The following is a 14656-nucleotide window of genomic DNA, read 5'->3' as shown; positions in this document are numbered from 1 at the left end:
TCCTCTTGCTGCTGCTGCAGCGAAAACCCGGAGCGGGAATCCGGCGCCTGCCCTGGAAGCGCGAGAAATGGGATGGAAACTGGCACTTTCGATGCACAAGGATAGCTGTCAACTTTCAGATTTGAAAATAAGGGATCAGCAGCCTAGAAAATAAGGGATCAGCAGCCTCACCTGTGCCAGGGATATCTAACAATCCGGGATAGCAGCCGGAAGCAGCGGGAAAGGGCGCTGGAATAAGGGAATTTCCCACAAAAAAATGGAAGGTTGACAGCTATGTGCACAAGTCAGGGTTGGATTGCCATATATATTTCGAAAAGTAAAGAACCCAGGACACCGAGAAAGTTGTGGGGCTTTTTTATTTTTTAGGAAGACCCCCCCCCCCAAAAAAAACACCTCTGCGATTTTTCTTTTGGAAATAGTTTTATTTGATTTTACAAATGAAAAATTAGTTACAATGCCTAATAAAGGTAAAGGGACCCCTGACCAATAGGTCCAGTCGTGACCAACTCTGGGGTTGCGGCGCTCATCTTGCTTTATTGGCCGAGGGAGCCAGCGTACAGCTTCTGGGTCATGTGGCCAGCATGACTAAGCCGCTTCTGGCGAACCAGAGCAGCGCACAGAAACACTGTTTACCTTCCCGCCAGAGCGGTACCTATTTATCTACTTGCACTTTGACGTGCTTTGGCAGGAGCAGGGACTGAGTGGGTGGCGCGGTGGGTTTAATCACAGAGCCTAGGGCTTGCCGATCAGAAGGTCGGTGGTTCGAATCCCTGCTCCTGCCAACCTACCAATGCCTAATACATATCCATAAAATGAGATTTCTCTGAACCTCGCAACTTTCCTCCACCCCCTCCAAGGCTCCTATTGTCAGCATTTCCAACTGCATATCATTTCATAGTCTGTGTTTGGTATCTATCCATATTGTCCATGATATTTATCTATCCATATTGTCCAGTATGTATTTTTTTTACATTACAAGCAAAGTTAAAACCCTGCTAATGTTTTCAACTGCTTTCGATCAACTTGCCTAAGATCCAGGACAAAGCACCACCTTTTGGAAATTCAAACAGGACATCAATTCCGCATTTGAAATCCAGTTCATGTCCGGGAAGATCCGGACGTATGGCAGTCCTACACCAGGAAGAAGTGGTTTGGGGAGCGAGATTGATTCAGCACAGTGGATTACCCTTCTGCCTAAAAGCCCATTGGATCAGAGGGGTAGATCAGAGGGGTAGATCTGTGCAGATTTTAAAGCGATTGCAAACCCGCTTAAAAGCCCAGGATTCAAACGTGCTAACTTCAGTACAGATGGCAGCTTTTAACTATTGCATTTCATTTAAGCCGCTTATGTAAGATGTTACATGTTAAGTTGTGGGTGAACATATCAGACAACACAGTAATTCTTCAAACAGCTCTTGTATATTCAAAGGCCAGAACAGAACAGAACTGAAGGGTTCAGCCAGCCTGCTTATATAGAGCTCCACTACAATGCAACTGTAACAACTTTCTGTAACTATCCAATCACTGAATGTCACTTTCAATCCCTTATTTGCATATGTGGACTTGAGTGAAAACTATCTACAGTATCCCCCTGCTGGCCCAGGCTGAGAACTTCAGTACATAACATTACGGGGAAGCAGCATACAATTTTCAGCCAAATAAGCTGCTTTCGGAAACCCAACGCCCGCCAGTAGCACGAGCCAATCCATGCCTACTCAGAAGCGAGTCCCGTTGAGTTAAGTGGGATTTACTCCCAAATTGATGTAGCTTTCGGGGAGCTATCTGGGGTTAAAGGGCAGCCAATGTCCAATTAAACCCTGTGGCGGCCCCTAGGCAGTTGAAATCTCAGTGCCCCCCTAGCAAATGATCTCCTAATACTTAATTGTAATTTTCTTTCAAGATCAAATCAATATTATTTCAATCTGTTGTCGTGGAGTCCCTAAAAGGTGTGGGGGCCCTAGGTCTACTCTGCCAATTTGGTAATCTGGCACTGAAGACACCCAGGCGCATTGATTCAAAACTTTCTGTGGCTTTTGCATATTTGCAACCATTTGTTTCACCACTTTTAGTGCTGGGCCATCTATACCGCTGCCTGCGGCGACAGAGGTTAACAGAGTGCTATCAGTAGTGGGGTGCATCCAAGGCAGCAGTACATACGGTGGAATAACCTTCCTTGGTTATTTTCTTTCAAGAACAAATAAATATTATTTTAATCCATTATTGTGGGACCCCTAAAAGGCATGGGACCCATAGGTGGTGCCTACTCCATGGGGATAGCCAGGATTTTTGTTGACCGGGGGACAGAACCTCAGATTTGATTTTTACTAATTTTGGGGAGGGGGCAGCAGCCCTCTCTGCCCATGGCCTACTCTACCTTTCTGGTAATCTAGCACTGCTTCCAAATCTAGTGGGTGCCTGAAGCGAAGGACTATCGGTCAAAAAACGTCATCAACCTTCCTTATGCGTGGCTCAAGGGCCGTTCGTGTGAATGCCACCACACGGTTGTTCCCCAGGGGTGCCCAAACTTTTGTAAAAGAGGGCCAGATTTGATGAACTGAACATGCGTGAAAGCTGATCTTAGTTGCTGAGGACTGAAGTTGTTGAGCTTTTTTTACGATGTTACCCCAAAGTTGTTGAGCTTTCTTTAGAATTGAAGTTGTTGAAATGAAATAAACTGCCACAGGGGCCGGATTAGGCCCCCGAAACGGACTTTGGACAAGCTTGCCTTAAAACCAGCATTTCCCAAGCTTGGGTCTCCAGCTGTGTTTGAACTATAACTCCCATCTTCCCTAGTTAGCAGGACCAGTGGTCAGGAATGATGGAATTGTAGTCCAAAAAAACAACAACAACAAAACAGCTGTGGTAACCCAAGTTTGGGGAACAGTACTTGGCAAGTTGTTGCTTTTATTTTGCTTTTATATTTTGTGGCTTTATATCTTGATTTTGTTCTGTCAACCGCCCTGAGACCTCTGGGCATAGGGCGGCTAATAATAATGCAACCCAGAGGAGCCAACTTGAATAAAATAGTGAGGGGTGGGGCAGGTAACCGATCCACACATGACCGATCAGCTGATGCGGTGCACAATGCCCATTAACTTTGGCCTCAAATGTTTTATGGAAAGTGGGGTATCCCTTCGGCCCCTAGGAGTTGGCTCCTATGCCTCTAGCTAAAGAGTTGGGTCGGGCCTCCGTAACGCGCGTCTCGCTTCTGAGTGGACACGCGAAGAAGGGCCGTTTGGCCGAAACGTGTGTCGTGTGAACGCCGCGAGCGCTTTGCGTTTCACGCGTATTAGCAGGCGCACCAACCCGCCCTGTACACACGTTTATAAACACGCAGGTTCCTCGGAGGCTGCACACCGGAGGGGGCGGGTGTGTGTACAGTAACATCAGGGCGGGGAGGCGCCGCCAGGAGCCAGCCGCGGCAGAAGGAGGCGGCGGCGGCGGGCCGAGGCGAGGAGGCGGCCTGAGGCGGGCGGGCAGGGCGCCGGCTTTCCCGGCTATCGCGAGAGGCGGCGAAGGGAGGGGAAAGCGGAGCCGAGAGGGCCGCGAGCGAAGGAGCCCGGCGGCCGGAGCTGCGTCGCGGTTGCTGAGGGGGGAGAAGGCCGCCGCCGTCATGGCGGGCGCCGCCGGGGGCTCGAGCGCCCAGGAGAAGCGGGCCACGGCGTCGCGCCTCAAAGCGGCCCTCAGCCTGAGCGCGGACGAGAGCGAGGCCGCGGCGAGCGAGCTGCGGGCGCTGCTGGAGACGGTGCTGAGCCCGCCGAGCGGCGGCGCCGCCGGAGGAGGCGGCGAGTCGGTGTCGGAGGCGCTGGCGTGGTGCCGCTGCCTGCTGGCGGGCGGCGAGCCGTGGGACAGCTTCGTGCAGGCGGTGCGGGCCTACGACCCGGCCACGCTGTGCGGCCTGGTGTGGACCGCCAACTTCGTGGCCTACCGGTGCCGGACGTGCGGCATCTCGCCCTGCATGAGCCTCTGCGCCGAGTGCTTCCACCAAGGCGAGCACGCCGGACACGACTACAACATGTTCCGCAGCCAGGCCGGCGGAGCCTGCGACTGCGGCGACGGCAACGTCATGCGGGAGGCCGGGTGAGTGCGCGGGGGGGGGGGGGACCTGGCTGGCTGGGTTGGGGGGGTGAGGGGAGACGCTTGTCTAGGGCTGAGGGTGGGGGGGAAGGCCAAGGGAAGGCCTCCCGAGCGGGTGTCTGCGAGGGGGTGGCAATCCCCCCACCCCTCCATAAAATACCCGAGGGGGCACCCCCAAAGTGGATGGGCACTGCCCTTCAAATGGTGCGTGTGCGCCACGTCATGCGATCGGTTATGTGAGGTGGGTCTTTACCTGGAAAAACACACACAGACACAATCTTTTATTCAAGTTGGCACCCCTGGCATCTGGGAGAAAAGCGAGAGACCCTCCCTCCCTTTCACGGTCAATAATGGTGAAAATAATAGTACCAGGGAGGACCGGTTGAGTGTGTGCAAAAACCTGACCTAATCCATCCTATTAAGTAACCCGGTGCAAGCATGTTTTTGCGCTCATGGGCTCTGTTTTGACCCCACAGACGGACAACAACAACAGAATTATTATTATTAGTAGTAGTAGTAGTAGTAGTAGCATTATTAGCTATATGCCACTCATCGCACTGGGTTGGCCCAAGCTCTCTGGACAGCTCCCGACAAAAAATAGTAAAAACCCGACACGACGTCAAACACTAAAAACTTCCCTGAAGACGGCTGCCTTCAGGTGTCTTTTAAAAACCACATAGCTGTTTATCTGTTTGACATCTGCTGGGAGGGCGTTCCACAGGGCATATGTGCCGTGTAATCCTAGGCGTGTCTGCTCAGAAGCAAAGCCGCACTGAACTAAATGGGACTCGTGTGCTCTGTAAAGTGCTGCACACATTGATTGAATAATAATAATAATAATTTTATTTATACCCTGCTCATTATTCTAGCACATATTAAAACATAATAAAACGTCAGACATTAAAAACTTCCCGATACCAGTAATAATGGATGCAGAATTGCAGCCTGTTTGTGGATAAGTTTATGTGGTGAAGTGGGCTTTATGGAAACCTTGGTCCAGCAGAGGTTTTTTCATTGGGGCGAAGGTGGCCGTGCACCACCAACCTCAGTTTGGCCTTAGGCAGTCTCCACCTGCCCTCCTTCAGCCTTGTATCCAGTCCAGTAGGTGGCACTGATTGTTGGCTTCCTTCTCTGGAGCCTCCCCGTTATATAACTTGGTAGGATTGGGGCAAAACTAGAATTAATTTGTTCTGTGTGTCATTTGCTGTTGCTCCACCCACGGTTGACCTTTCTGCCTTCTGTCCTTAATGTGCACCGACTTCCACTGCTTGTGTTGCAATGTGAAAGGCTTTAAGATGTCACAGCACTCTTTATTTGTTTGCTGCCTCTGTGCGGTTTGTCATGTGGGTTGAAATTCTCACTTCATCCAGAAGTATGCATTCCAAGGGGAGAAAATAACAATCATCAGGCGTATATTATGCAATCTTGACAGGTGAATCTTGCTGGTACTGTATCTAATCTATGAACGATGGTCTTGTAAATGCATCCTTGATGCGTGTTACAAGTTAATGGTTTGCACATGCTTATGTGAAAACATTGAGAGTGAAACCAGTACTAAAGAGTAAAAAGTGGAGCATTGTAACAGTAAACATTTCTGTAGCACTTTCAAATGGTCTAAATGCGTAACATGATCCAGTTATCTGACAGAGAGGTGAGTTTCAAACCAGGGATTTTCTGAGTATTTGATGGTATGTGAAATGAGAGAAATGTATGTACAGTGGTACCTCGGGTTAACTACTTAATTCGTTCTGGAGGTCCGTTCTTCAGCTGAAACTGTTCTTAACCTGAAGCACCACTTTAGCTAATGGGGCCTCCTGCTGCCGTCGCGCCGCCGGAGCACAATTTCTGTTGTCATCCCGAAGCAAAGTTCTTAACCTGAAGCACTATTTCTGGGTTAGTGGAGTCTGTAACCTGAAGCGTATGTAACCCGAGGTACCACTGTATTGGAGAAGACAGATGGATGCATGGATCATGGAATGAACACACATGATCATACATTTCATCACGTTGATCAAGAATGCCAGCAAACTTATGATCTTGTGCTTTTACAGACACATTCCATCCATGTGGTTTTATGCACAAAAACATGATAAGGAGTAACTAACCCAGAAATCAGCCTTCAGATTTTGCTCCAAACCATGCCATACATTGTACAATACAATTCTTCTACTGGTTGGTTGTGTTGGTCTGTATGTGCCTGGGTGGGTTTTATAGACTATGTAGGCACTGAGTGATGCTGCAAGGTTTGGTGTACAGTTTTACACCTAGGATCTCCCCCCTTGGCTGTTGTACAGTCTTCATGTTGCACAACCCAGTGCTTCTTACTCCTGTTCTTGTGTAGCATAAAGTAGAAATATTGTGTACATTAATGTACTTAAAAGGAGTGAAAAGATTGTAGAATTTGGGTCTCCAGTTGTGGGGGCAGGGGAAGATAGACACACAGGTAAGGATGCTGAAATAATTTGTGGGGAAGAGTGATGCTTAGAACACTGTCAGCCTGTTCAAGTGTTACTCTGTCCCAGGATACAATTTGTGTGTGCTCCCCCTCTTTCCCCTCATTACAGGTAGAAGGTAACTGTGGAAAGGAGGTACTTCCAAGTTTGCTCCTGCAACACACCTGCTTTGGCTTGAGTGCCACTTACACATTTTGTGAAACCCCTAGGTGCTGTGGATGCTGCTGCAATCTTGCTTGTGCATGCATGTAGCCCACATATACACAGAGCCCCCTTCCTCAGTTGATCCATTATCAGCCCCTTCCCTCTAATCTGTATGATCAGTCTGATGACCAGGAATGAACAGTCTGCCTTCTGAGCAAGGTGCTGAGCTGGCACAGGAAGCGGGTGGCGCTGTGGTCTAAACCCCTGAGCCTCTTAGACCTGCCGATCAGAAGGTTGGCGGTTCGAATCTGCACGACGGGGTGACCTCCTGTTGCTCTGTCCCAGCTTCTGCCAACCTAGCAGTTCAAAAGCACACCAGTGCAGATAGATAAATAGGTACCACTGCGTCGGGAAGGTAAACAGTATTTCTGTGTGCTCTGGTTTCCGTTATGGTGCCCTGTTGCGACAGAAGCGGTTTAGTCATGCTGGCCATATGACCCAGAAAGCTGTCTGTGGACAAATGCTGGCTCCCTCAGCCTGAAAAGTGAGATGAGCACCACAACCCCATAGTCGCCTTGACTGGACTTAACCGTCCAGGGTCCTTTACCCTTTACCTTTTTTTACTTTTCTGAGCTGGCCGGAGACATAGTGCTGTGTATCTCCTTAATGTTTTGTCTTATTGGCACCACTTCCAAAATGGGTGGAGTCTTATGGGGTAGGGTGGGGGGGCAGAAAAATTTGTGGGGGGCATGATTTGGCCTCTAGGCCAGTAGTCAACCACCCCATCCTACATTATTTAATTGTACAGTGGTACCCCGAGTTACAAATACATCAGGTTACAAACGCTTCAGGTTACAAACTCCGCTAACCTGGAAGAGTTACCTTGAGTTGAGAACTTTGCCCCAGGATGAGAACGGAAATTGTGTGCCGGTGGCGCAGCAGCAACAAGAGGCCCCATTAGCGAAAGCACACCTTTAGTTAAGAACAGTTTCAGGTTAAGAACAGACCTCCGGAACGAATTAAGTTCGTAACTAGAGGTACTACTACTGGGATTCCCTGCAGTGTGGTGGTTCCTGGTAGAAGTCAAAGGGTATAATGTGCTAAGCGGCTTCTTGTTGTTTTTTGAAGCATTCAAGGGTGGGAGTACCTGCTGTTGCTACAGTAATGGACAGATGTAAAGCTGTGAGGGTGTAATTTCAGCAGCGCAGTAGTGTTTTATTGGCAGGGCGAGACGATGAAGTGCTGCCAAATTATGGAAGAGTCACTAGCTGTCATATTGAACACATGTGATAGCTGGAGTCATCCTATCCCCGACTCTCATTTTAGTAAGGACTGAGGTGTGAACTCTGAAGGTATGCCAGTCTGTAAACAATTCCCAAGTGTCGTCTGATCACCATGATAGACACTGTCCATTGTTGGCAGTGCCAGCTGTGGAACTTGGCTGTTTTTATTTTTGTGTGCTAATGCTGTGTCATCACAGCAGGCAAGCCTATAATTAAAATGTAGCTGTGCCTTATAAATTCAATGGGGGAAAATAACATAATGCAGTTGTCATAGTTTCTAAAAAGATTGCTTCCTCATCTGTTTGACTGCTAAATTGCTATGAGAATCTGCCATGTGTTGCTGGATTCTTCTTGTTGAAGTTTGCATCCTTGATCATCAATGCAATGTGAATGTGGGGACAATGAAGTGGGAATGCGGGATCTGATTGGGATTATTTTAATTTAGTGATAGTGTGTAGTGGCTGTCTGCACTTAGGTTTTCAGATGTGCCAAATACTCTTTTGGATGACAAGTAACAGTGTGTTTTGACAAATCCAATATCGTCACATTTGAAGGAGATGTAGCAAAAGCCAATAAAGATGTTTCCTGGATTATATACTTGAAGTTGATGTGCAAATGAACTCAGTTAGGCCTAGTTCCCTGAAATAACAAATGGAATTGTAAGGTTGTGACATGTGGCCATAGGGAACCTAAATTCAGATGGTCATTAGATGGCTTTCTCCTTGAATTGGACCACTTGTTCAAGTACTTTGGACTTCATGCCAATGAGAAACTCTCTTGGAAGCTACATCTGGGTGCCATTAAATTATCAAGAGCCAGGTCCATTGGCCAGCTCAGCAGATTTTTCTGTACAAAAGAAAACCAATGAATTAATGCTATTCTCAAGATCTTTATGGCTAAAGTTATAGCACAATTATAGAAATCTGGGAAGTTGGAGCAAAGTACAATATGGAAGTTCTGCAAAATAAATTTGCACTAGCAGCCAAGAAGCTGCATTCTAGTCATATCAAGAATTATAGTGTATTGTAAAGTTTTATCCCAGGGGTAGGCAACCTAAGGCCCAGGGGCAGGATGCGGCCCAATCACCTTCTCAATCCGGCCCATGGACAGTCTGGGAATCAGCGTGTTTTTACATGAGTAGAATGTGTCCTTTTATTTAAAATGCATCTCTGGGTTATTTGTGGGGCATAGGAATTCGTTCATTTCCCCCTCACCAAAATATTGTCCGGCCCACCACGTGGTCTGAGGGACGGTGGACCGGCCCACGGCTGAAAAAGGTTGCTGACCTCTGTTTTATCCAATGTTTTGTTACCCCTGGGGGATGGCATACATGGTTGTTCTGTAATTCCATAGCAAATCTTTCTTTTAATCCATGTGTTGTGTTGGAATTTTATATTTGTAAAGGCCTTTGGCTTTGTACAATAAAGTTGACTGACTGAAAAATGAATTCGTAAATCTACCACTTCAAAGTAAAGCTGGGAGCTCACCTAACTGAATGCTATATATTACACACACACACACACACAGAGAGAGAGAGAGAGAGAGAGAGAGAGAGAGAGAGAGAGAGAGAGAGAAAGAAAACTGGCATATCAGAAAGAAGTCTAGTTTCTATGTTCAGGGAAACTTTTAAATTGAGAATTCAAACATGTGAACCCCACTTTCCAGAAAAAGGCTTACCGCCTCCTCTGATACTTGTAATAACTAGTATTTAATTCCCAACAGTCTTGCATTAATTAATGTATCTTGTGAAAACAGTGAATGTGTTTATAACTGAAGAGTATGCTAATTGCTGTAGTAACCAATATCCAGTGAGACTTTGTGGTCGCTTTTATGTCTTGGCAAATCTGCTGATTCTTCCCACTGACTTGCTAGACGTCACTATTTAAGCTAAGGAGCTATCAAGTATAAAAGATAAAACCCCAGTCCCATTTGGGTAACTGAAGAGGTTGGAGGAAAGTGAGCTACTGTATTTTGTGTGTTGCTTCTTAGTTTACAGCTGAGATCTTTTGGACTGTTTCAAGTTCTGGAATAGGAATTTGCCTCTACAATTCTAGATTTTTCTCTTTCTCATTGTTCTCATTCATTCTTCACCTCTCCTTAATATTGTCTACCCTTCCCATGGTCTGTGTGAATATCCAGCAGACCAATCAAGACTGTATTAGTCAAGATCATCCTTTATCTGTTTTGTGTTTTAAGTTTTTCATCAGAGCAAGCAGTTGCCCTCTCTTTCAGGTCAGCATTAACAGCTATGTGAAAGATCAGGTTTCTTGGTACTTTTGCCACAGCAAAAATTTCTACCATGCAAATAAATAAAGTTCAAGTCATATCCTGCCTGGCACTACTTTTTTTTTTTTTGCTGAAATCCCTGGTTGATTGTGTCCAGTGTAACGTCTCCTAAAACAACCTCCTTGGCTGCTGAGCCAATGAATGGTGGTCAGTAAAGCTATGATTCACAGTGCTGTGTACCCATACACAATCTCTTGTCAAACTAAACTTTCTAAAATTTGCTTTGCCTGAATACATTTTGGCTTTGAAATCAAGATGGATTTAATTATTCATCTACCTCTTCCCCCTGACGCTATAAATTAGAGCATAGAAGCTCAGAATCAGGTAGTTTATATTTGCAATGTGGCTTTTGTCCAATACCACCCCACCCCCGAAAACCCCAATCTAGTCAAATGCTAAGAGATGCTTTTTGGTAAATCCAGGCAATTATGAAACAGTTTTTTTAAATCACTGAGTGGTTTTCTGTTTTAAAATTTATCCAGTTGTACTTTAAAACAACAACCACCCAAGGCTTATGATTTATTAGTGAAACATTTTTATTGACATTATAATTTTACCCCTACACTTTTCTGTGACATTTTTTGTGCACTAATTTTGTACGTGAGTCTTGAATATGCACTTCTGAAATAGCTGTTATGTTTTTATATAGTTGTAAAACAAATAAAAGAACTTCGTTTGTATTTATGTAGAGGATGCTCTTTAACTAAAGATCATTCCAAGATCATTAATATCTAAGGAAACTACTTTAGCTATGACAAGTAAAGTGAGATTTTGAATAAATTATAGAAGGGAAAGTCATATGAGAAATTAAAAAAAATCCACTGAGGATTTTGCTTTGACAGCAAGCCTTCAGGAACGTGTACTTGGCAGGGCAACAAAATAGAAGCCAAAGGTTATTTCAGTGGTTTATTCAAGTAAGTGGTGTTGGGCATACTTTGAGTGAAACTCTTCATGCATAGCTGAGAATGTGTTCTGTACCAGACCTTTAAGTGAAACATTCTTCAGTTATGTCTTAGGAGGAATTACATAGATTCTGTTCTCCAAAAAACTTTTTTGTAATTCGTGGAGTCTCTGTTTCCTCAAACATTTAATGTATCTGCAGCTTTTCTTTTATTGGTATTTTTTGCTGCTGCAAGGATAGTCCAGTGTTTTTGTGTGTGGTCAAGGCAAATCACATCTTACATAAGCTCTAAATTATCTGCAAATAGTTTGATTTCTCTCTGTGTTGGATTTGTGTTTTGTCTTTTGAGTTGAAAGAGCTTCAGTTGACTTCCAGACCTGTATTTTCTCATTTGATATAAGCATTATGTAATAGACACTATAATCCTTCTTTCTCTTTCATTTCTCCTGAAATTGTAACTTTGCTTCTGTTGTAGCATTTAAAGTTGGGTGAGAAACTGTGCTTTCTGAATGTGTGCAAACAAAAGCATTCCAACTAGTACTGCAAGATCCAGTAGTTGTTTGTCTGGTAGTACAGATGGTTGTATGGCAAGTCCTATGTCAGTGAGCTGTGAGAAATGCTATGATTAGAGTTTTTCTTTGCGCTTTCAGCCCTCCAGATGTTTTGAGACTACAGTTCCCATCATCCATGACCACTGATCCTGTTAGCTAGGGATGATGGGAGTTGTAGTCCCAAAACATCTGGAGGGTCGAGTTTGCCTATGCCTAATCTGGAAGGTCACAGGTTTCCCATCACTTGGATAGTTTTGCATTACTTGGTGGGTATAAAGAGTTCTCGTTTCTTCAGCTCAATAGAGCTGGTAAAGATTCAGAAAAGGACAACAAAAATGACCAGAGAGATAGAGCAACTTCCCTTTCCTGTGAGGAAAGGTGACAACAGTTGGCGTTTTTAAGTTTAGAGAAAAGGTGAGTAAAACTATGCTTGGTGTGAAGAAAGTGAATAGAGAAAGGTCTTTCACTTCTTACAGTGCAGAACTTGGGGAAATCCAACGAATCTGGATGTTGGAAGAGTCAGGGCAGACAAAAGAAAGTACCTTTTCACTCAGTTAAACTGTACAATTTGCTCCCACAAGGTAGTCACCAACATGGATGGCTTTAAAATAATATTGGACAGTTTCATGGAGGACATGGTAATCAGTGGCAACTACAGTACTAACAGTGGCTGTGCTTCTGAATATCAGTTATTGGAACTTGCAAGGAAAGAAAGTGATGTTGCACTCATGTCCTGCCTTTTGGTTTTCTGTAAGAATCTGGTTAGCCACTGTGACATCAGGATGCTGGACCCATTATGCTCTTTTTATATTATTATCAGTGCTATTTTTCTAGAAAAAGGGGTGCTGGAAAACCTCCCTTATTCTCTCAGAATGGCAATGGTGTCCACCTGAGAGATGCCTGAACTAGTTCCCCTTGAAAAAAGCCCTGCTTAGCTTATGTGTACATACGCAGCCATAGCATGGGGGGTTTCAAAATTAGCAACTATCAGTTCTTTGTTATTAATTAGGTGGCTGAGTATAACTTTGTATAACTTTATTTGTAGGTTTTGCAAAAGGCATCGGATAAAATCAAGCTCAGAAGTTCCGTCCGTTCCAAAAGATCTGTTGATAATGTCAGAACTAGTTCTTCCACAATTCATCTTCTGTCTTATTCAGTACTTACGGGAAGGCTATGATGAACCAGGTATGGATGCTATTAATATTTTTGGAAAAGTTCACAAGGCAGATTCTCAGTGTTGTTAGTTTCATTTTTGTGACAGTCTGTTTTGTTCTGAAGGTAAGGATGATTTCAAACTGTTGGTGAATTGCAAGTGGGCTTTTAATAAAGTGTGATTGTCAGGATTGTGAAGTTGAATATGATCAGTGAAGCTGAGGTTAGTCTGCTCCCTGCCACCCACGTAAGCAACTCCTTATATTTTGCAAAATGGGAGAAAAGCTGAAATCCTAGAGAAAGTTGATGCAGAGTGTCCTGGGTTACACAGAAGAGAGTGGAGTGGGAGAGAATTATACTTTGAGTGGAGTAAGCCATGGTGTGAATGCTGAGATAGAGGTTAAGATAACTGAGAGCCATAATGATAGTTTGACAGTAAGGGAAGAATTTAGATACCTGATAATGTTAGAATTGAGGGAATGAAAGGCATCACTCTGTGGAAAGGAAACAAGAACTTCCAACATCCTGTCTTGAATATAAAAGGAAAAGAAAAGCCAGTTGCTTGGTTTAAAAAGTTTATTACTGTTTTTTCTTTATTGATCATAAAGATGTGAGTGGCTTATGTCTCAAACAAATATTGTAATCAGCAAGGGGTGTATAATCTAAAATTTTAAGTGTTGGGATGGGGTGATGTCGTAACAGAATAACAAGTAAGGAGCCACAAAGTAGCTAGAACGGTTTGCTCAATCTGCTACAAACTTCTTGCTTGTTTGTTTTTCAGTTCTTATTCCATCAGAAAAAGACCTTCACAAAGTCCTTCTGATATTGGAATCCCACATTTCATTTCTGGAAGATCTGACAAAAATGGGAGGAGCGATGCGTTCAGTCCTTACTCAGGTTTTGACAAATCAGCAGTTCTATAAAGATCTTAGCTCTGGTGAGTTGGTGTGTTATTACGTCTTGAGGAGTTTTTTGGTATTAACCATGCATTCTGTACTTTAAAAAGTCACAAAATAGTGTGGGCACGGGAGAAGGGAGTGGCATTTATTATTGCCGGTGATGTCACAGTCTGTGCTTGGCAGGGGGTTGGACTCGATGGCCCTTGTGATCTATTCCAACTCTATGATTCTATGATTCTGTGACACACAACCACAATTCCACACTGGTCTTTTGGTAGTTGCAGATGTGCTGCCAACAAATTTTCCTTATGACAAAGCACATTGGAAACACTGCTCGAAGGAATGTATGTGAATCCCATGCATCAAATGAGTTATAGGACATTTATTGTGTTGCAAAGCCCAAAATGTATTTAATTCTGTGGGCTAAATTTTTTTTTTAAATCTCTAGTCAAACTTTCTAACCCATTTCATGCTACAAAGCACATGTGAGCAACTCAAGGGCTTTGTGTTTCTCCTCGGTTGCTCATAGTGCAGCCTTCTAAGCCCCAGGAAACCCAGTTCACTTTCTGCATCTGATCAGCTGTCAGTTGGGCAGTGGTGGAAGGGTTGCTGTAACAGTGCTGCTAAACAGTGGGGGGGGGGAGCAGTTTTAGCTGCCTTGGGATGGCTGTGGAGTACAGGCTTTGATCTGCCTGCCCAGAGCTCTCAGTGCAGCTGAAATTGCAACCCCTGCACTGCCGACAGCAGCGAGAGGGCAGAATTTTTAGCTGCATCAGGATTACTGGGGGTGGCGTGCAGACTTTAATGGTTAAAGTTGCATCAGAGTTCCTGATGCAGCTGCAAAGGGGAAGATTAAACTGTTGTTGTGAGGTGGGGAGAATATGTGTGCAAGGGGGAGGAATGCCAGGCT

The 14656-nt window shown here is 44.8% G+C and overlaps 1 protein-coding gene and 1 long non-coding RNA gene across 2 annotated transcripts in view; one reads left to right on the top strand and one right to left on the bottom strand.

Annotated features, from left to right (window-relative positions):
- LOC308582320 overlaps positions 1–14656 on the bottom strand; it is a 211644-nt gene that overhangs the window by 53780 nt on the left and 143208 nt on the right. The window lies entirely within an intron of this gene.
- The window catches only part of UBR3 (ubiquitin protein ligase E3 component n-recognin 3), a 94026-nt gene continuing 82894 nt past the window's right edge, over positions 3525–14656 (top strand). Inside the window, 3 exon segments of the mRNA XM_081184375.1 lie at positions 3525–4080; positions 12741–12880; positions 13629–13784. Of these exon segments, the coding sequence (XP_081040501.1) occupies positions 3614–4080; positions 12741–12880; positions 13629–13784 (763 nt within the window). The 5' untranslated portion in view covers positions 3525–3613.

This window comes from Podarcis bocagei (assembly GCF_964188305.1).
Source record: "Podarcis bocagei genome assembly, chromosome: 1".
NCBI classification, from domain to species: domain Eukaryota; kingdom Metazoa; phylum Chordata; class Lepidosauria; order Squamata; family Lacertidae; genus Podarcis; species Podarcis bocagei.
This window is presented reverse-complemented; position numbering and strand designations above follow the sequence as displayed.